The 21889-nt window shown below is 35.1% G+C and overlaps 1 protein-coding gene across 4 annotated transcripts in view; it reads right to left on the reverse strand.

The window, feature by feature from the left end:
* Nucleotides 1-21889, reverse strand: part of Epha6 (EPH receptor A6) — an 822128-nt gene that overhangs the window by 515967 nt on the left and 284272 nt on the right. For all 4 annotated transcript variants that reach the window (XM_013503527.1, XM_005375499.2, XM_005375500.2 and 1 more), the window contains exon 5: nucleotides 8087-8422. In XM_013503527.1, coding sequence (XP_013358981.1) covers nucleotides 8087-8422 — 336 coding nt within the window. The remainder of the gene's footprint in view (nucleotides 1-8086; nucleotides 8423-21889) is intronic.

A 21889-nucleotide genomic window follows, 5' to 3' on the forward strand; every position in this document is an offset into this window, starting at 1 on the left:
TGTTCTACTAATGGTTTTCCTGTCTTCGAAAAGTGATGCTCTAGAGGGGGTGAACTTTCATTTCCTACGGTGTAGTTTTTTTTTCTATTTACCTTTTAAAGAGCCTAATATTTCTACTAAGAGCAGGAAGGATATACAAGCCACATTTAAAAGTTAGTTAAATGATATAAGAGGATTGCAAATAGTTCTAGATATATTTGAAAAAAATATTTATTTGAGGAGCATATATGTGCACCCAACTGAGGCCTGGTAGCTGAGTTCCACATTTCTTTGAAATTCTTTCAAGCATACAATATTCATTGCCTGACAAGGAAAGTGTAAAACTCATACGAGCTGGCAGAAGTTAGTTTAATAAAACTTGGAGGATGAAAAAATCATTTATTTTAGGAATTAATTTTGCACATTCCTTATAATTTGTTTAAATATTTAATTTAGTAGTATGTCAAATAGTGTTTAATTATTCCTAATAGAAATATCTCAAATTTTGTAAAAGAGCTAAATAAAAACAGTAGTTTAACATTTTAAATATTCAAAACTGATGACACATTAAACATTTATTCTCATAAAGCCAGAATGAGAAAGCTCTTCCTGATTTCTATTGGTTTAGTTGTGCAATTCCTATCTATAACTGATGAACCCTTTTTTATGTTTATAAACAGTGACAAAAACTTTAAAATATCAAATTATGAGACAGAATTTAATTATTAAATATAGTTATTAGGATAAAACCTGAGGTCTTAGGTAGACATCAGTCAATTATCCACTTTGTATAAAAAACCTTGAAGTGGGAAGTTGAAATAAATGGACATTCATTCACTTAACACTATAAAATAAGGATTAATACATATTTTAGAGCTTTAGTGATTCAGGAGGAGAGTAAATAACTTTTAAAACTAAAGTGAAGGGATTAACAAGTACTTTCCTAGCCAGGTGTGGTGGCACACACCTGTAATTCCCGCAGTTGGGAGGCTGAGGAAAGAGGATTGTTACAAGTTCGAGGCCAGCCTGGGCTACAAAGTAAACTCAAGGACAGTGTGAATAGTATAACAAGACCCTGTCTCAAAAAGACAAACAAAACAAAATGAAAAAACAAAAAAGTACTTTCCTATTCACCTAATGGAAGATTAAACACGTAAGCTGAATCACATCTAAATGAATGAACACAAATAATTTCAATGAATTATGTATTAATTTTGAGGGTAAAAAATATTTTTCTATGTTAGGGAATATTTTAACAATAAACACATAGCTGAACATCAAGGTGTCAATAATTAAAAACTATTCCTAAGTCTAATAAATGTCAAAATGTTTAGGACAGCATGAGACAAATTATGTTAGTAATCTTTCTATTTCTGTTGTTTTTAGTCTTTCATTACTAAAAGCCTCACTCACCACCTAACAGAATAAGCATGTGCTCAAACAACTAGGCATTCTTTCACAAAAACACATAAGTGAAATGCCAGCAGTTACCGCCTGTCATGTCAGTGGTTAATCATGTACTACTTTACACACACTTTAAGGACTTGTGTACTACATTGCAGTACTCAGTTGAAAATACATATTGAAACATTTATATATATTTATACATAAATAAATTTATTTAAACACTAAATATATAAATATATATTTAGTGTTTAAATAAATTTATATAAATATATATATAAATGTATATATTTATATTTAGTCTGTTTTACTTAAGCAAGCTCTCACTTGTAAATCTTGGAGAATAAAAAGACTGTTAGCTGCCCCAGAATGGCACCGTGTTTCCAACACTAAAGCAAGCATTTTTTCCCACTATGTGGCATATGTCATAGTCACTGACGGTATTTGTTTGCTCAGCAATATACAGAAATTAATTGGAAAAACAATGACTTCATTTTTGTAAACTGTTTTGGAGGCTGGCTTCATGACGTGTGCAGTTACACAGCTACCACGTCCTATGTAGGTTTAATGCTCAGATATTGTCATCCTGAAAGCCTTTGAATGTTTATCTTTGTACTCAGGACTGAGTGAGGTTTAATAGAATATAAACCAGGAGCTTGAAGCCAGGGCCCCATCAGGGTACAGCCTTGAGCCTCGTCAGCACACCCAGGGGGTGCGCGTGGTTTTTCCTGGAGCCCCCTCCTCAGCCATGTGGTCCTCCAGTCTCAGCCCCACCCCACGAGCAGTGCCACACTCCACTGGAGTTAGGTGAACGTATTGCCTCAGAGGAAGAGGACAACGTTCTTAGGTTGCCACCTGTTTCCGGTGGGAAATCCAGGCACCCTGGGATGGCTCTGAATCTGCTAGACTGACCTGTTCAAGAACATGTGTGGGTTAGGAGGACTGTTTCTACTCTGCAGATGCTGTATCTTAGTAGGCACAAGTCTCACCCAACTCATGCAGCTAGATGGCAGTTTTCAAGAAAACAGTTTAAGGATCACTGGGGTCTTGGGTTGTAAGTTGGGAAAACAAATGGAGTCATGAGTCCTTCCCCACCCCGAGGCCTGGGAATGTCTTCCTTCTCCGGCTGAAATATCTGTGGTGCAGGAGGAGTGTTTGTTGGGCTCCATGTCTCAGGGACCCTCTCTTTCCCCTTTTGGTCTTTCTGAGTTTTGCTTATATTTCTCTGTTCCAGGCTTCTTGAGACACCAGTGGGAACTGGGGATCAGGATGAAAGTGACTACAGAAAAAATAAATTGTGTAATTTTGATGAGTTTACATATGAGTTAAGGTGGTATTATATTTACACTTAAGACATTTTTAAAATTTCAATTGAATTTGAAGTTTTACTTTTTGTTTACCTAGAAGGGCATTAAATGGAAAATAGAAATTGCCATGTCAAGCTCAGAGAGAGAGAGATGACAAAAGGAGAGAGCTTTATATTCCAGTACCTCATTATGGTCCCTTCTCCTGCATTTTCATTTTTCTCTGGACATCACAACTTATGTAGTTTGATCTGACTGTTTTAGAATCCAAACCAAATAGAAAAGGGTTGAAGAATACATGGAAGAAAGAAACACCACTTAATCTACAGATACATTATGGAATTTCACTTTGATCAAAAGGTCAAAGCTAAAGAATGGTTTGTGCTTTTACTGTTTGATCAATTTTGCATACGTATATCTGAGCTATATGTGAACAACTACTTTGAAGATAACAATATGCAATATGTTAACCATTGTTAGTTTCCTATTATCTTATTTTGAAATTCTGTATTCTTTATTGTGTTTCTGTTTTTAAAATAAAATTTCAAAAGGTCAAAACTTAGTTTGCAATCATTACAATTAAATTTGATATAAAGTAATATCATATTTCAATAGTGATCACAATAATCTTTGAAAACACTTTGCTTTATTTTTATGTATTAATGAGTTTTCAATTCTTATTAATTTTTACTTCAAAAATAGAGGCTTTTACAAAATATTTTCTTAAAAATTGTTTCATAGTAATTACATGTGAATCATTTGTTCAAATTAATTGGTTCGTTTTGTAGGCAGTTTAGTTAATCAAATCATATTGGTCTCCATTTTCAAAACATCAAGTTGTACAGAAGTTGGGCTAAACAGTTTGCCAGGTACTTATCTGTAAAATAGAGCCTGAAATCAGTGATACATATTATGCAGAACAGGATCATAAACACTTTTAAATTTAAACGTCAGCTATCAAGGCTCATTTTAATGTTTTAAAGTATTTTGCTACTTAAAGACTGACACTATTTTTTAATTTTTACAAGTTAAGGCCATTAAAATTGTTGGTGTATTGGTAGAGAAACTGAAAGAGCAATAAGATGTTATAATTCTTTGGTAAAGAAAATACGTAGGCATCTTTCCTTAAAAAAATGTGCACATGAGAAGTGCACAGAGAAAACAGTTGATGATTTTAAAAGTCAATTGCCCAAAATTAAGTTTAGGATTAAAAACAGTTCTCTAGCAATGTACGCTCACTTAGGAAAAAAATGAGTGCTGTGAAAGGATGGTTTAGTGTTGAAGAAAACCTTTTGTTGCACATGTTCTACCTATAGCATCAGAAGATTTACTGAGCATGAAATGTGGTCTATTCCAAAACTGCATATGCAGTACTACTTTCCTGTTACTTTCCAGACACATTCCTCCTTGAATTTAAGGCTTTGCTCTTTTTATACCCATGGTCTAGAAGTCTTCCTTTACAAACTCACAGAGTTTTCCTTTAAATTCATGATCTATTTAAATGTCACATTATCAAGAGAAGCATTTTTGGTTTTTCTCATACAACCTTCCCTTTTCCATTAACTTTCAAAACTCTTACTCCACTTAGTATGTCTTCTGGGACACACTACTGTTTGACACTAAAGTATAACGTCTATGAAAACAGAGACACTGACCATTTCTAGTTTTCACTTGCAGTGTTACACACTTAGCACTAAAAATAATTTCTGGCAGATGCTGAATATTAATTTCACATGTTTGAATGAATTCCATGGATGTATTAAGGTTTGCAGCATCCATCTCCAATTTCCATTCAACAGTCCACAGAGATTTAGCATTACAGGCAGTGTAGGTGGGGTTGTGCACAGGAGTTAAGTGCTTTTATATTTACATTTAAGACATTTTTCAAATTAACAGGTCATGCTTGCTTTTAAGTAGCTCACATACAGAGGGAAGGCAAATTACTAAAAGTATGATTCTGGTCCAGTGAGATAGTAGCACATGGAAAATAATACGTAATCATTTGGGGAGAGTTGTTCAATTTTATACCTGCTGATGAGGAGCTGAATCACAGGCCAACACTCAAGTCATTAATTTCTAAGGCCCAACCCACTTTTCTGCATTATTCAGTCACTCAGATGATGCACGGCATCAAAAGATGCTAGACTTGGAAATAAATTAGATGTTTTTGAGGAGTTAAAAAATTATAATTACCTAGACTGTACTATAATTTAATATTTGGTGGGACCATAAAGGTATTTTTTTTACTAGTGATTAACTAGACTGGCATTTCAATTAATAAATAAATAGTCAGGACACTTTTTAGTGGAGTAATACTTCTGCAAATAAATTAGTCAGTATACTTTTTAGTGGAGTAATACTTTTCCTGAGGAGATAGGAAAATTTTATATATCAATGTTAGATGCCTGTAGCTTTTGAATATGCTATTTGCTTATATATACAAGATATGAAAAGTGTAAATAGTACAGCATCTCTTTCTTAGATAAAATCATAGTTAGTATTTGTTTTAAAAAGCACATTCTTTTGCTTGTATTCAGGGTATTACTAGTAAACATTTAAAACAGTCATACTGTTGTATTTTTACTTTGAATACAGCTGCACAGCTCTTAGAAAAGAAGAATGGCTACTGTTAAGAGTTTTTGAAAACAAGGAAGACTGTGAGAGATACTCTGAGCTGAAATATATTAATATGTAGATATAAAAATGAGTGAAGGCCTACAGTGCTCTAATTTCCTACTCTAGAAATTTCCTACTCTAAAGTTTGGCACTTTAAATAACCTGTATTTCCACATTGCATTGAATGAGAGATCAAAAGATATCTTGAACTTATAAGTAACATATGGAGACTTTTGTTGATTAAAATCTATTTTCAAGGTCAGATTAATCAATTATTTCTGCCAGAGTAAATATATGAAATCTGTAATCAAAATCAGAGCCAAATGCAAAACTGTACAGAATAGTCACTCCAGGGCAAAAACAGGGTTGCTGAATGTATACTTAAGAAGCAACTGATCGGACAGCTTGCTTTTGACAATAATTGCTTAAAAGCCCCATTAGCAAATATCAGCAGAACAGCTTTGTAATTTAGCATGTCTTTTACTTTGAATGCGGTCTTTAAAGTGTTTTACACATCATGATTTCTACAAACACAATTTGTTTAAGATTGACTACCCATGATTAACATTTTCCTTCACTATTTACTATCTCAATAATTACTCTTTACTGAACTATACATCTTAGCTTTTTTATTATGCAGTGAAAGTTAAAACCAAACATTTTCTCAGTGTTGCTTTCTTGTTTTGCTCTCTAAATGAAACACCTTTCAGAACCATTTAAATAAACTATGAAAAAACAACACTGCAAATATAGCTCTTAGGGATTGAGCAAGTTAGTTAATTAGGATTTATAGCAAAGATTTCTAATTATGAGAGACATAGTCTTAACTTTATAATCTTATTTACCCAACTAGAATCAGAATAATCAAGGAACATTTCTTGTAACTATAGCTAAATGTTTCTAAGTGATTAAGAAAGACCTTTCTAAAATTTACATTTGTTTAATTGTAAACAGAGGGCACACAATTAAGTCAGAGTTGTTTGATTTTTTTTTTATTTCTTAAATATGAGAATAGAGGTACAAGTACTTGAAAGAAGGGAAAATGAGTGCAAACTTCCTAACTTTGTGTTGTACACTGTGTACACAAGACAGCAGTATTAACAACACACTTACCTATATTTTTTAGTTTCCAATATTGTATTTCTGTACTTATAATACAAGTGCAACCTCATGAACAATGTTATTCTGTTTTCTTTTCCCTACTTCTCACTGTGATGATATATCAACATGTTCTGATAAGTGGATGATTTCCTAACTTTCTTCAGCTACTTAAAGATACCCACTCATATTTCCACATTGTAGATGAACTCTTCAGTTCCTTCCCAGAATCCTGCTGGACCTCTGTGAAATACCATAACACGCATCCTTACTCCCTTACCACTCAGGTTCTCAATCTTTATTTGTTTTTTTCTATTCAGAATTCGTTCCTTTCTCCTGAGTTTATTTTGCCTAAGAACATTCTACTCATTCCACGGAAGAGAACTTAATTTAAGGGTTACTGACATGGGCAGATTCACCCTCATGCTTCCGCAATCGCAGTGCCCTGGGCTGCTTATCTGGGCATACGCAGTACTCATCACATATTTTAAAAATTGTTTACTTTCAGGCTCTCCACAGGACTTCAAGGTTGAAAGAGTTTACTCAGTATTGTACACGAAGAATATACTCAAAAAGATGTTTAATACATTGAAAATGTATGAATAACCCTTATTTTCTACTAGTATAAATTAATGATATGTGACCTATAAATGATAAGACAAATCATTTTTCTGTGGTCCCTTCAGTCCAATGAAATTGAGATGTGTTACTGTATAACTATGGGAAATGCTTCTCAGTCAATGGAAAGAAAATTCCGACTGATGCTACAAGTGAAGTGATAGAAAATCCTTTCCTCAAAATGAAATTATAAAATTCCCTTATTATGGCTGGTACACATGGTAACAGAACATGTGGTTCTAGAACATTCCACCTTTTATAAACTCCTTTGGATTTCAATACTAGGCTCTGACCTTTTTGAATATGGAAGAATAAGTGATATATCCACAGATTGCATTATTTTATAATATTATCCAGGCCTGGAAAATTTACATTTTCATGTATGTGATTCCCTAACTTGAGAGCTTCAAGTACAGAGGGCCTCATAAGAACAGCACATTGGGAGATTATTCACAATGAGGAAAGACCATGTTAAGACACAGAGAAGATGGAGATCTATATCCAAGAAGGCAGGGCCCTGAACGAAATCACATACAGTATTTAAAACTAGATTTGTCTTTATAAATTTGTATCATACATATGTGTCACTTATAATGCCTTTTGCTGTAAAACAATCATGTGTGTCATATTATTTATGAACACTTCTTTTAAGGTGTTTTAAATCACTGAAGCTTTTCCTGTACTGTGTTTTGTAATATAATTATGTTATAAGTGAATTAAAGAGAGTATGTACTTATAAAAGTCATGAGTGTTTATGTCAGACTATATTGCAATACTAATTTATAGTAGTATAAAAGGAACATTTAACTTAATTTATCAGATTTTTAAGACTGTTGAATAACTGTTTTACAAAGGGAATGTTAGAATGATTTAATAATGCAGATATGAAGTTATAATATCAAAAATCTTTCTGCATCTTGGGAAGGAACCAAACAACCACCAGCAAATGTGTGTAGTGTCTAGCATATACGGTGGCACTGCACCTACAGTGAGTATAAGGCCATCAGGGATACTGCACACGAAAAGGAATTAAGAGTCTTGTTTGAGAGAACAGCAGTGGAACTTACCATTGTGATCCGTGGTCACTGTAATAGCTGTGAATGGCTTGGGAGAAAAACTCAATTCAGAAACTCCATTCATGGCTTCAATTTCAAAGGTGTAATTCACGTGAGACACGAAGTCAAGTACTATTACAGAATTGTTGATCAGGCCAGTGTGTCTTGGGATAAAGCGGAGTCCTCCACCGCAGTCCTCACACTGCCTCGGGTCCAAGCCACATTTCTTACAGATGACGCTGTATGTTAGATCTTTCCTCCCCCCTGTGTCACTTGGTGGGCTCCATTCCAAAATGAGGGCTGTTTCATTGATGTTAAAAACCACATTCCTAGGAGCTGAAGGCGGTCCTACGGAAAAGCAATTAGAAAAGGCACATGTATAGAACAATGCATCTAGAATGCTAACGGGAAAACCATACCAGTACATATTTTCATGCTAATGTGAGCTTTTCCAAGGAACTACAGCATTAAATTATAGACACAAAATGATAAAGACATAAAATTAAAGTAAAGATATATAATTAAGTCTGGAGAGAAAGGAATTTTTAAGTGAGAAGTGTCTGTATCCTAACTTTGGGGTGTATGAATTCCAATATTTGATGTCAATGCTAGCAGATCTCCAAAATACACATTAACTTAATTTCTTAAATTTGTTGACTGAAATATATATATATATATATATATATATATATATGTTTAAAGTTATACGATAACTATAATTATTAATGGTCACAGTACCATTTTCTTTTTTTAAGATTAAGTTTATTGGGGATATATAGATCTCATATTCATCATAGGGAATTTGTACCTGTACATGATATATCTTGGTTCCTCTTTTTTTCCTATTGCTCTTCCTTCAACCCATTGTCCTCTTCTTATTTACAAAGATTTTTTTCCATTTATCCATCTTTTCTCATTTTTTTCTTTTCCTTTCCTTCCTGTCTCCCTCCCCCTTCCTTGTTCCTTTTCCTATTGAACAATTTCTTCATATTTCACAATATGTGTTACTCATTTTGTTCTTATTTATAATTTCAGTTTCTCACACCAGAGAGATAAAGTGATATTTACATATATGTGTTCAATTTATTTCACTTAAGAGTATGGTCTCAAGGTGCATCCATTTACCCAGAAATGTCTCAAGTTTACTCTTCTTTAAAGTTGAGTAGTATTTCATTGTATATAAAAAAATCTTCTTTATTCATTCATTTGTTGACGGGCATTTGGATTGTTTTCAAGATTTAGCTATTACAAATTGTGACACTATAAACATGGGTGTGCTGTGGTATGATGCTTTTAATTCTTTCAGGAAGTTACTCAGAAAGGGAATAGCTATGACAAATGGGACCTCTAGTCCCAGTTCACTGAGGAATCTCCAGACTGATTTCCACAGTGGTTGTACCAGTCTTCACTACCACCAAAAGTGCAGAAGGGTTCTTTTTTCCCACAGCCCCTCCAGCATTGCTTATTGGTTTATTTCTTGATGATAACTATTCTTTCTGGGGTGATATGGACTCTCAGAATTTTTCTAATTTGCATCTCTTCAATGACCAGTGATATTGAACATTTTCTCATATATTTATTTGCCATTTTTATTTCTTCATCTGAGAAGTATATATTCATTTCAGATGCCCATTTGTGGAATGGGTCTTTAAATTTAGGCAGCCTGATTTTTTTTCAGTTCTTTATATGTTCTAGATATAAGTGCTTTGTCTGAGGAACAGTTGGCAAAAATTTTTTCCCACTTGGTGGGTTGTCTTTTCACTCTGTTGGTGATATCTTTTGCTGGGCAAAAGCCTTTTAATAAGATGAGGTTGTTGATGCATCGTAATATTTCCTGTGCAACTGGGATTTTGTTCATGTACACCTATGTCTTCAAGAATTCTCTCTGTTCTCTCTTCCAGCAGATTTAGTATTTCTGTTTTAATGTTTGTATTTTTGATTCATTTTGATTTTTGTTTAGTGCATGGTGAGAGATACACTGTTCAGTCTTTTATTCTTCATACTAAGATTGCTGTGTAGATAAACCCCAAATTCCTTATCTCTGAAGATCATTCAGGTTCTGTTTCCCAAAGTTCATGAATTGACCATATATTTAAAGTGACAATTTGGAGGAAGAGGAAAAATAGACATTGGAAGAAGCAAAAGCCTTTTTACTAAGGCCTTGACATCTGAGGACATGAGAGCAGTACATGGTTGGAAAGGGCCATACACAAGGCACGGCCACTGGAGGAGGATGTACATTAACTTCCCTAAGTGGAGTAACAGTGACCTTAAGGGGAAAGATGTCCCTAAGAGAAACCTGCACGACCCTTTTATTTGTTGACAAGGTTGCTGAAACCAATTTTTCCAAAGGAGTCAGTAACCACCTTCCTCCTCACTAGTTCTCTACACAAAGCACACTGCAAAAAGCAAAATAGCATTTCCTCAGTCCATGCTTCTCTTAACATTACTCCTTTACCCTTCTGTGAGTCCTTCAAAACTCAGCATTTTATCAGTCGTGGAACAAGTATCATGTGGAGGACTAAATTGGTGCCAGCACTATTTTGATGCTAAATACTATTTACAAAATATCAAAGAATTCATAGACTATGAAATGAAAGCTTATCAACAGACGTTTTGAAAATAACTCATTGTACAAATGGCTGATCCAATAACATCCCTGCTGTAATGTAGAAGGTTCCATCCTAAGAAATCTGAACAAGTTCTCTAAATTTCAGTTTCTATGAGAATCTGCTTAAAGAGTGGGAAGGAGTTCCTCTGCAATATTCCTCGTAGAAAGAAACTCAAGTTTTGATGTAAGCCTGTTTTGGATTTCAATCTACATTGTTTCATTCATTAAATGTTTTATTTAGTGATTAATATGTAGTTGCTAGATCTGGGGCACACAGTGGTAAGTGTGGCAGGTTATTCTGTAACTTATATTCCATGGAATACTTATGTACACACATATTAGGTAAATAAATACAAATTGTAATAAATACAATCATGAATCTTAAAGACAGGAGGAGAAGAAATAAAACCTATCAGCAGGATCCCTGCTTTTTCAGTAACATTTTGAGAAAGCCTTGTGGAAATGATAAAGAAGATGTGCGGAAGGATAGGAACAATTTTTAGGTCAAAATTGTGTGGGTTTTAGGCAAGAAAAGTCTTGAAATAGTTCTAGAACTGAAGAAAGGCACTGTGAGAAAAGAGGGAAGATGCATGTTGTGAGTTTTAAGGAGTAGGAATTTGCTGGATACCGCTCCTACTATGACTGCTAGGACTTATGGGAATGAATCTGGAAATTTTCCTCAGTACAGAAAAAGAAATGGATTTTGGGTGTGGAAGTGATATGCTTTGAAAATAACATTCTGGCCAGAATGTGGTAAATGGTTGAATGAGAACAGAGCACGCAGAGCGGGATCTGTTGTTTAGAGTTAGGGCAGCTCCATATTAATCATCAATCCACTTGACCCCCATCTTGACTTTGAGAGACTGAGAATTATTATTATGCATTTCCCTGTTTCTTTTTGCCAGATATCGACATCACTAGCCTGTGGTGTAAATACCTCAGCCACCTGTATGTGTACTTCCTAAAGCTAGACATAGAACTGCAATGGGTAATTTTTTTAAGAGGTTACTGCGGGACTTGCTTTATGCCGTTTCATGTTCTGGAAGTGTTATAGAAATTGCTGTCTTCAGATGTGAAAATATGGAGGAGATTATAAATCTTAGCACAGGAACAAATGTGCTTTTTACCTTCAAGCTAGACTTGTACCTGGGAGCTGAAAAGTCATTATTATCATAATGATGTCTTCCTACAGAATGACATTTTAATATTGTTGGCTTTTTCTCTGATTTCTAATGGAAAACATGAATTATTATTCACTTGCACCTCCATAAGTAGGAAGAATGTTATTAATTATGTTATGGGTGTCTACAAGTATATAACTGTTCCCCTGGGGATATTTAAAAAAAATAAAAATACTAACACCCTTCTCACTTAAGGGCCCTCATACCAATTTGCATGACGATTAAATAGCTTTTTAATTGCTGTTAAATTATGCTTGCTAAGCTGTGATTTCATGCAAATATTATGCTGTAATGACATGCAGTGAATCATTTACTAAGATTTAGAACTTGGAACAAAGAGAGACAATTAATTCTAATCCTCAGATTTACCCAAAGTATGTGTCACTGGGCTTTTACGAATGTGTCCCGATTGTTTTGTTATCATTTATAAATTATACAAAGACTATATGACACATTGAAAAAATAACTCAGAAGCAATAGCCCATTTAGAGAAATCAGCCTTGAAAACTCTCAGGGATTTCCTTATGTTAGTTTTTTTTCTTTAAAAAGGAAACAAAAAATCATGTATAAAACAATCTCCACCCTTCAACTTCCAGACTAACTTATTAGAAAATAGCAGTTATTTTGATTAGCAACTACCAATTTTTCAAGCCATCATATAATAAACCTTACAGTAAAATTACAACTTTATTCCTACTAGTTTTTCTAATTTTTTTTCTACCACTGTTTCTACTACAGAACACTTTTTGCTTCAATTTGAATTTTCCTTTGCACTTCTAAAGAATAGTGTTTAAAGGGTAAAATTTATGAGAAGTGTGTGATGGTACTCTCTTTTTCCTTTCCAGAAAGTTACTTTGCATAGCAGTGGTCAGATATGCTGTAGCCTTTGATTTGTTTTATTTCAAGATTTTTTTAAAAAGTAAATTGTTTTTAAACAAATCTGTGCTTCTCAAAATATTTCTGTGCAATATATCCAGTCCCATGAAATATCAAATAAAAATGAGTGTAGTGCTAAAATCAGATTCTTCTGGCAGATTGATGCTGAGACAAAAGTAACAGAATTTGCTTCAGTTGTTGACTGCAATGTTTCCCCAAAATTTGTTCATAAGATCTTATTTACCAAGAAGAATGTGGGTATTTTGCAGGACATTCTTAAATGAACACTACCACCGAAGAGAGCAAGCATAAGGTCACATTTCAGACATTGCCTCAAGTGCTATAGATTCATATTTCAGTATTTATAATCACAAAGATAGATTAATGCATTAAAATGAGTACTTTATCATAAGGAATAAAGAGTGATTATCCACATATTAACTCTATAGCTAATGGTAGTTTTCAGATATATTATTTGATCATAAGAACAAAGGTTTCATTAAAATATCTGAGGATACCAAGCCATACACTTGTATTGCTTATTAAGTTCTACTTTACCAGCTTTTAACTTTCTATCTTCATGAATATAATGTCTACCAGGAATGTACTAAAAGAGAGCAAATTTGTTTAGAAAATTTAGAAAAGAATTTAGAAAAGAGAGAAAATTTAGAAGAGAATTTAGAAAAGAGAGAAAAATAGATCTGTGCTAACTTGTGTCCACGAATATTAGAGGAACATACTGAGTGATCTTGAAATATTTAGATAACTGTTTTTGAATGTGAATAAGACTATAGCATTTACTAAAGAAAGATAAATACATTGCTACAGCTGAAACATTTAAACCTTAGATTTTTAATAGTTTAATAAAAATATTCAGATCTACCTGTAGACATAGTGTAAAACTCCAGAAGTCATCTAGAAGTCATATAATCCTTTGTATTATATCATAAAATAATACATATTACTTTTGTATAAGGATCATATTGTTAAATTACTATCCTTCCTATGTAATGCTTTTAAAATATTTTAGTAAGTATCTGTAATCAGAATTTTTGTATCCTTCTCTGAAGTTATTGCTCTATCTAAAAGCTTTTTTTTCATTAAGTATTTGCCTACTTGGAAAAGGCTGACAGCCACAAAACTAAATCTCTAATCCTTGCACAGGGAAAAAACTATATGAATTTGTTCATATTTTAAAAATTGGGCTGGGCATGGTGGTGCACTCCTGTAATACCAGCACTTGGGAGGCTAAGGCAGGAGGATCTTCATGAGAGACCAGCCTAGGTGAGACAAAGTGAGCTCAAGGCCAGCCTGAACTGCATGGCGAGGCCCTGTCTCAAAAAGATAAAAAAAAAAAAAAAAGAGTGTGGGTCCAGGAAAGTACAATAATTATGTGACAGTCATGCAGTTCACTAATGGTAGGATTGTGGGATTTTTAGCTTAGAGTTTTTTCACCTTATCAAATTGCATTCTGCCTACAAATATAAATTCTGTTAAATAAATATTGAGTATACATTTATATAAAGGTGTATGTTTATGTAGTTTGTTTCTTTCAAATAATGTCAAATACCAGATTTCAAAACACATTAGTCAGTGAGCAATTACTGACTTTCCAAAAGAGACTCCCTAAATAATCCTACCTGAGAGCATTTAAATAATTTATTCTATATTAAGTAAATATAGAACAGCTGAAATTTACATTTTCAAAGTAGATATTCCTCAAATTCAGCATTATGTGTACTTTATATCTTTTGTATTCTTATATTCTTGTGCCTATTTATCCCTAACTTGTGTAAAGCCTAAAATTAAAACTTGTTAAACCATTAATATCTTTATAGTAGACTAAATATTTGAATAATTCCTCTAGATTTTGCATTATCTTAAAAATTCATTGTTAAAGGAAACAAATACTGAAAAAGAAAAGAATAAATAACAATAATTGCTACAAGTTGCTTATAACCAGGTATGGTTCCATTTCTGTCTTAGTTACTTTTCTCTTGTTGCTGAGACAAAATATGTGATTCCCAAAATTAAGGAAGGAAAGGTTTATTTAGCTCACAGTCTGTGGAAGTTTCAGCCCACAATCAGCTGGCTCCAAGGTAGGGTGGCATGGCACAGGGGCAACACTTCAAGACAGCAGAAGCAACAGGAGCAGAAGAGGGGACAACAAGCCTCTCTTCCTCCTCTATATTGTATGACAGCTATCCGCCCACACCATCTCTGTGCCCTCCTCTTCCATAATCTCAGGATGTTTACCAAGTGAGGACCCTGGCTCCTGCTGAGTCACTTAGTTAAGATTCTAAACTTCTCAAGGTGACACAGTGTATCAACTATTACAATCCCTTAGCCTCTTCTTCCCCACTGTTGTACTTCAGTGTCTTTGCACCTGATATTCCTGAATTGCTTTGGCCTCCTTTTCCTCAGAAAATTATTTATCAGCTATAGCTTTAGGTGTGACCCTCCTTGTGACAACTCCCTGCTACCTTCAGGCAGAGTTGACAGCTCTTATTTTACACATGTATTAAAAAATATAGCTAACCCAAAAGTACTAAGTACTTAGGATGCCCCAAAATTTACTTCATTTCTTCATCACAAAAACCCTACATAGTACTTATTAATATCCTCATCACAAGGAGGAAAATACTGGAGCTTGCCAATAACCCTTGTATTATACTGAAGTGTCTACATTCATGTTTGTAAGATTATAATGGTCATGCTTGACCCAAAGCTAACAAGTTCCTTAACTTATTGAAGGACTAAATGGTTTTGTAGAATCCCAAGAATTATTTTCAAATAATAAGAATTTTGACAAATATTGGAAAGTATAGTTCAAAGTTATAAACTTTGTAAGAACCTGTTGTTACTGATTAAGGGTAAATCTACATGACATGAAAATAATTTGAAGGAGAAGAGAATGTTTACATAATGAAAACTGAGATGAATAAAGACCCTTAGTGAACAGAAAGTTACTGAGTCTCAGTACGTGTTCCTCATTAGGAAAGAATAAAAATTTCTCAAACTACAGTTGTGTAGGTAGTTATAATCTCGGAAAGTAAACATTTGGATCTCCAATGTTTACGGCATGTGGCATGGACATAATTGGAGTTTAAAAAAGTATATAACAGTAGTTAAGAACCTTCATTATCAACATAGGAGAAAGAACATGTCAATGTGAAACTGTGGAATAACTAATGTAAGAATTAATACATGTGTTATAGCTGCTCAAATCAATAGTTGATGATTAAAATCATACTAAAATATGAATAAAAAATTAGTAATTGGCCTTAGGTGTTTTGAATTAGATATCATCCATTTTTCCTAATACCATGAAAAACAAAGCACATCTATATAAAGGCCATACTGTGTTTGAGCCAATTATTTGTAAATAAGCAGCCATTGGAACAGAAGAAATAAATACATAGAGAACAAACAGTGTTATAACTTGGGATGAAAATACAAACAATGAACGAACAGATTCAAGCCAGTGAATAAAAGTTCTGAAAGCATAGTCCTGTGGGAGTAATTATGAAGGCACTCTTTGGTTACGGATGCTCTCTTGGCCGGTCTGTTGTGTAAAGTAGATGACAGCGGGACAGTTCTGAGTTTCTACTATAGGAGAAAACCGATTACACAGGCATCAAGTGGTATGTCAACTCTTCCACATCACCAAAGTCCACTATTTATTCTTATAAAGGAATCTTTCCCAGGTAATTTGGGAAAAGAACTTCTGCCGAAATAATAATTATTGTGTTTGCGTTTAGAAAACTTCATGAAACAACCGAAAGCTCACATTTGTGATCTGTATTGGGGGAACTGGGATTCATTATGTACAGGTGTCTATTCAATAGTAGGAGGTCATTTAAATTTAAAAATACAACACTTCAATATACTGAATGAATATTTGGCATCATTTTCCATAATACTATAAGTGTAAAATATAAGACAACTTTTAGAGATAATAAAATCCATCTTCGCAACTTCTACCTTTGTGGCTTCTGCAAAATTGTGGGTACTACATTGTGCTTACAGTGAATCAGTTGTGCTTTTGATTTCAGTTATGAGGTGGAAAATCAGTGAGGCAGACTGGTTTCCTCCATGCCAAACTTGAATTTAGGAGAGAAAGATATAAAGAAATAAGGAGTGGGGGAAGCAAAGAGAACATGCAGAGTCAGAGATCTGCATTATGAGCATCCCGTGGGGCCGCTGAAAAGAGGACAGAACTTTCTTTCTCATTACAGATGCTATTTCTTCTGCTCAAAGCAAGAGTGAGAGAGTAATGACTTCCTGAAGTGGCCAATTACTCCAGCAATGGAGAAGCCATTCTTTACAATGTTAGCTTTAGAGCCAAAGTATATTGAAGTTTTATGCTTTCTTACCAATCACTATTATTATATGTCAAATACAAAGACAAGATATTTGCCTCGGTATTAAGAATGACTTGCAAGAAACTATTTTTACTCACAAGGTATTTGATTACGTGTTTAAATTATTACAACAAGGACAAACAAAGAAAAACACCCTTCATGGTGTATGTTAGGATTACATACACATATGATTTACATTTTTTGTTGAAACTTTTCTAAGCAGGCATCATAAATGTTTTTTTATATGTGTTAATCTTATAGTACCCATTAAGTAGATTTAAAAAGCTAACTTCTTTAATGATTTAATAACAAGAGAAATATCAAAGTAAAAATGCTAAGATCATGGAATTGTATTTTTCTAACTTCTCACTCATCGTCTATTAGATTCTTTTTTCGTTTTTCTCCATGCTCTCATTCCTGTTTGAAAAGGACTATTTTAGCAACTCTTATTTTCCTACTTTGTCTCCCCAACCTCAGTGACTATGTTTCCCAGTTGGCCTGGAAAAGCCTTAGACAGTTATTTTGATAACAGACTTCTTGGCAGGCAGCAAGGTCTCTTGTGTTCTGAACTGCTCTCAGAAGCAGCCCTAATTGACCAATGCCTGATATTGCAGAATGTCCTCCACAGCTCACCCTTCAAAGTACAGACTATGAATCATGAATCACCTTAGAAATAAAGTTAAGAGCATATTATTAAATAGATTAAGATATCAGGAAGAGCATTTCAACTTTTTATTTTCAATTTTTTATTCCGATTTATTTTATGAATCTTGTAGCCCATGCAAAAGAAACAGAATGAATTGTTTTTAAAAGCCAAATAGGCCCAAATTGGTAAGTATGATGTTGGTACAACAGGATACTAGAAATGTTTCAGAGACTCTGATGTAGTTAAAGTTTCAGAGTGAGAGAAACACTGGGCCTCAACTCTGCATGTTCTTGGATTGAAGTACAGCTTGGGCAAATGAGTGTCAGCTTGGAAAGGCTTTAAGCAGAAGTGGTACAACAGTAAAGGTTTTTTTTTGTGTTGTCATAAAGATTTTGTCTCATCTTTTGTTTTAAAGATTATGTTTCCTAATATTGTGGGAGAATAGCTATGAGGTAGAATACCAAATGAAGGAGACTTATCACGAGATTGTTAAATAAGTCCAAACAAGAGCGAAAGGCTTAGTGAACAAACGGGCTAGGGCCTGACATGAAGGCACAGAAAAAAGAAATGCTGAACAGCAGAGTTGAGTGTGTTAGGGTCAGGGCTGGGGGCCACACTAAGGTGCGGGTTTTGGAAGCACGAGTAAGTAAGGGTTCATTAGAATAATGACACAAGAGCAAGGGAGGATGAACACATCAAAATACAAAGGAAAATAATTTCTTTGGCAGGTTAAACTTGAAACTTCTAGTTTACTCATCAAATGTTTATTGCCTGCTGTATGCCAGCTACTATTATGAGTGGTGGGTATGCAGTTTAGGAAGAACATCCACAACCCCATAACCCTTATAATCCAGTGTAGGTAGAATGGCAATAAACAAGAAAACAATTATATAAATAAACGAGGTGTTTGTAAAGAATTATCTAATACATAAAACATAAGGTGCAGTGACATAAAGCAGAGTAAGTGGAACAAATTTTATTTTTGAATGGGTGATGAGAAAATGCCTGTCCTAAGGACTATTACTTGATCCTGAATAATAAAAAAATGTCCATAAGAAATCTTACAGACAGTGCACTTCAAGTACACAAAATAGCTCTCACCAAGGTGGAGAAAAGGGTTTGGATCTTGGAAGAACAGGAGCTTAGTAAAGAAAGGAATGAGGACAGGTTTCCCAGGATGTACAGGTGGTCAGATGCCGTAAGCAGGTTGCTATGAGATTTGACATGGTGCAAGAAGAGACTGGCTGTAAACAAAGACAAGAGCATCAGTATCTACAAATGATACTTAAAACTATGGAACAGAATTAGAGTGTGTGACAAGAAGGCAAAGGAAGAAATGTGGGGAATGTTAGCATTTAACAGACGAGCAAAAGAAGAGACCATCAGGGGCAACAAACAAATGGGCAAAAATTGAGAGGCTCAAACAAAGATTGCAGTGTTTTAAATTGAAAGGGAGCCTCCCCGTGCACACCCTGCCCCAAGTGAGCAAGGACTCCAAGAGCTGCTGGTCCCGGGGTTCAAGTCCATGCTTTACTCTCACCGCCACAGTTCCCAGCTGAAACTTGCAGAGAGAGCCAGGTATTCCCTATCTATTTGCTGTGGGCAGAGCAGGTGACCCATGAATCTGCCACCATTACAGACTGAGTCTCTGCCTTCCCAGCACTTGCAGCAGACAGGAGGTCCTCACTCAGAAGCCCAAGGGACTGCTCTAGCTGGGAGTGGCACGTGTGGCCGCTCCCTGCACATGCCCTGCACTGAGTGAGCAAGTGCTTCAAGAGCTGCTGGTCCCACGGTTTGAGTCCCTGTTTTACTTTCACTCGGGTCCACTAGGAGGTCGAAGGCACTGGAAGTCTGTGATTGCTACCCATCCGGCCTGCATCTGGTTCCTGCATGTGTCCTGAACTGACTGGAGACACAGAATCAGGTGGTTCACAAACTGGTGACCCTGCAGATAGTGTCTGGGTTTTGCCTGTACCCTGAACTGCCTGGGGACATAGGTTCACTGGACGGGGATTGTCACACCAGTGCAACCCGAGTCTGGGCCATGCACCTGCACTGAACTGCAAGGGGATGCTGGATGAGACAGTCAGCCATCAGCTGACACCAATGCCCACTTCTGAGACTGGGGATAACTAGATACAAATCAACAACTGCTTGAAAACCCCAGACTAAGTAGCACTTCTCAGAGGTCACGCAGGGGCAAACCTGACGAACAGGAAAACTAGGGACACTAGTGGCCTTTGCTGTGCAGCTCTGAAGAGGGAAACTGAGCTTTCTGCATCCAGTAGCAAACATAACAAAAAGAAGGACTAAAGCACAATCCCAGAACTCCACCCCACTCAGAACAAGCCCAGGAGACATCGACATAGGAGAACTTGGAAAATACATGCCTGAAATTGCTGTAATGATTGCAATGGAAGTAAAGAAACAACTCCACAAGGCCATAGAAGAGATCAGATCAGAAATAATCTCTCAGGCAAAAACTGAAAAGACAATAATAATGAACAAACTGCTCAAAAAGTCTGAAGAAGAAACATATAAGAAAATAGAAGAACAAAGGCAAGGGACAGAAGTGTTAAATGAAAACTATAGAAAGGACTTAAAATTCATGAACCAGATTCAAAGAGACTTCCAGGAAAACAAAGCTGCCACTGAAAGCTGCCAAAACCACTTGAATGAAGCTGAAGATAGAATCTCAGACTTTGAAGACAGCATGGCAGCTCGCGATTGTGAAAGAAAGGATCTCCTAAAATCAAAAAGGATCTAGGAAAAGTCAATTCAACAGCTGCAAGATGAGGCAAAGAGGAATAATATATGACTTATAGCAGTCAATGAAACAGCAGGAGACAACACAACTGACATAAGAAAATATTTGCAGAAATAATAGCAGAAAATTTCCCAAGCATGGAAACAGAACCTGATACACAGGTAAATGAGACACATACAACTCCAAAAAACCACAACCAAAATAAAACTACACGCAGACATATAATCATCAAGTTCCCAGATCTCCAGCAAAAGAAAAAAATATTAAAACCTGCTAGAGAAAAGCAACAGATTACCTATAAAGGACAGCCCATCAGAATCACGGCAGACTTCTCAGCACAAACCATCCAATCGAGAAGAGCTTGGAGCAAAGTATTACAGGTCCTGAGACAGAAGAGCTTCCAAATAAGACTGATGTACTTGTCAAACTATCCCTCAAATTCAACGGAGAAATAAAATATTTTCACAACAAAGAACAGTTGAAGAACTTCATGAGTGTCAAGCCAGCATTACAAAGAGTACTAAAAGATATTCTAGACAGAGAAAAATCTGACTGCAATTGCAAGAACAACAGTAGAAATGAAATGTCAACAAGAGCAAGCAAGTAAACAGGTAGAAAAAGTAGGATACCAATGCAAGTAAATAACATGACAATGATAAATCAACACATATCTGTTGTAACTATAAATGTAAATGGCCCCAATTCTCCAGTCAAAAGAAACCGATTGGCAGAGTGGATTACAAGACAAAATCCAACAATATGCTGTATACAGGAAACACATTTTACACAAAAGGAAATCCATAGAGTAAAAGTCAAAGGATGGAGAACAATCCTCCATGCAGCAGGAACCCACAAAAAAAGCAGGTGTAGCTATTCTATTTGCAGACAATGTAAACTTCAAACCAAAAACAATCAAAAGAGATAAAGAAGGTCACTACATACTAGTCAGGGGAAAATTGCAAGAGGATGAGATAACAATCATAAACATGTATGCACCAAATATTGGAGCTCTAAATTATATAAGACAAATCTTAACAGGCATGAAAACCCACATAATTAATAACACTATTGAACAGGGAACCTCAACACCCCATTGACACAAAGAGATAGGTCAACTGGACAAAAAAATTAGCAAGGAAATAACAGATCTGAACCAAAGCTGTGAACAAATGGACTTAGTAGATGTCTACAGACTGTTCCACCCCACATCAGAATACACATTTTTATCAGCTGCACATGGATCTTTCCCTATAATAGACCACATTCTAGCCCATAGAGCATACCTTCCAAATGCAAAAGAATTGAAATTATCCTGTGCATATTATCTGAGCACAGTGCAATGAAATTGGAAATTAATGACAAAAGGAACT

This window comes from Chinchilla lanigera, unplaced genomic scaffold (genome assembly GCF_000276665.1).
Source record: "Chinchilla lanigera isolate Chin_1 unplaced genomic scaffold, ChiLan1.0 scaffold00006, whole genome shotgun sequence".
Lineage (NCBI taxonomy): Eukaryota > Metazoa > Chordata > Mammalia > Rodentia > Chinchillidae > Chinchilla > Chinchilla lanigera.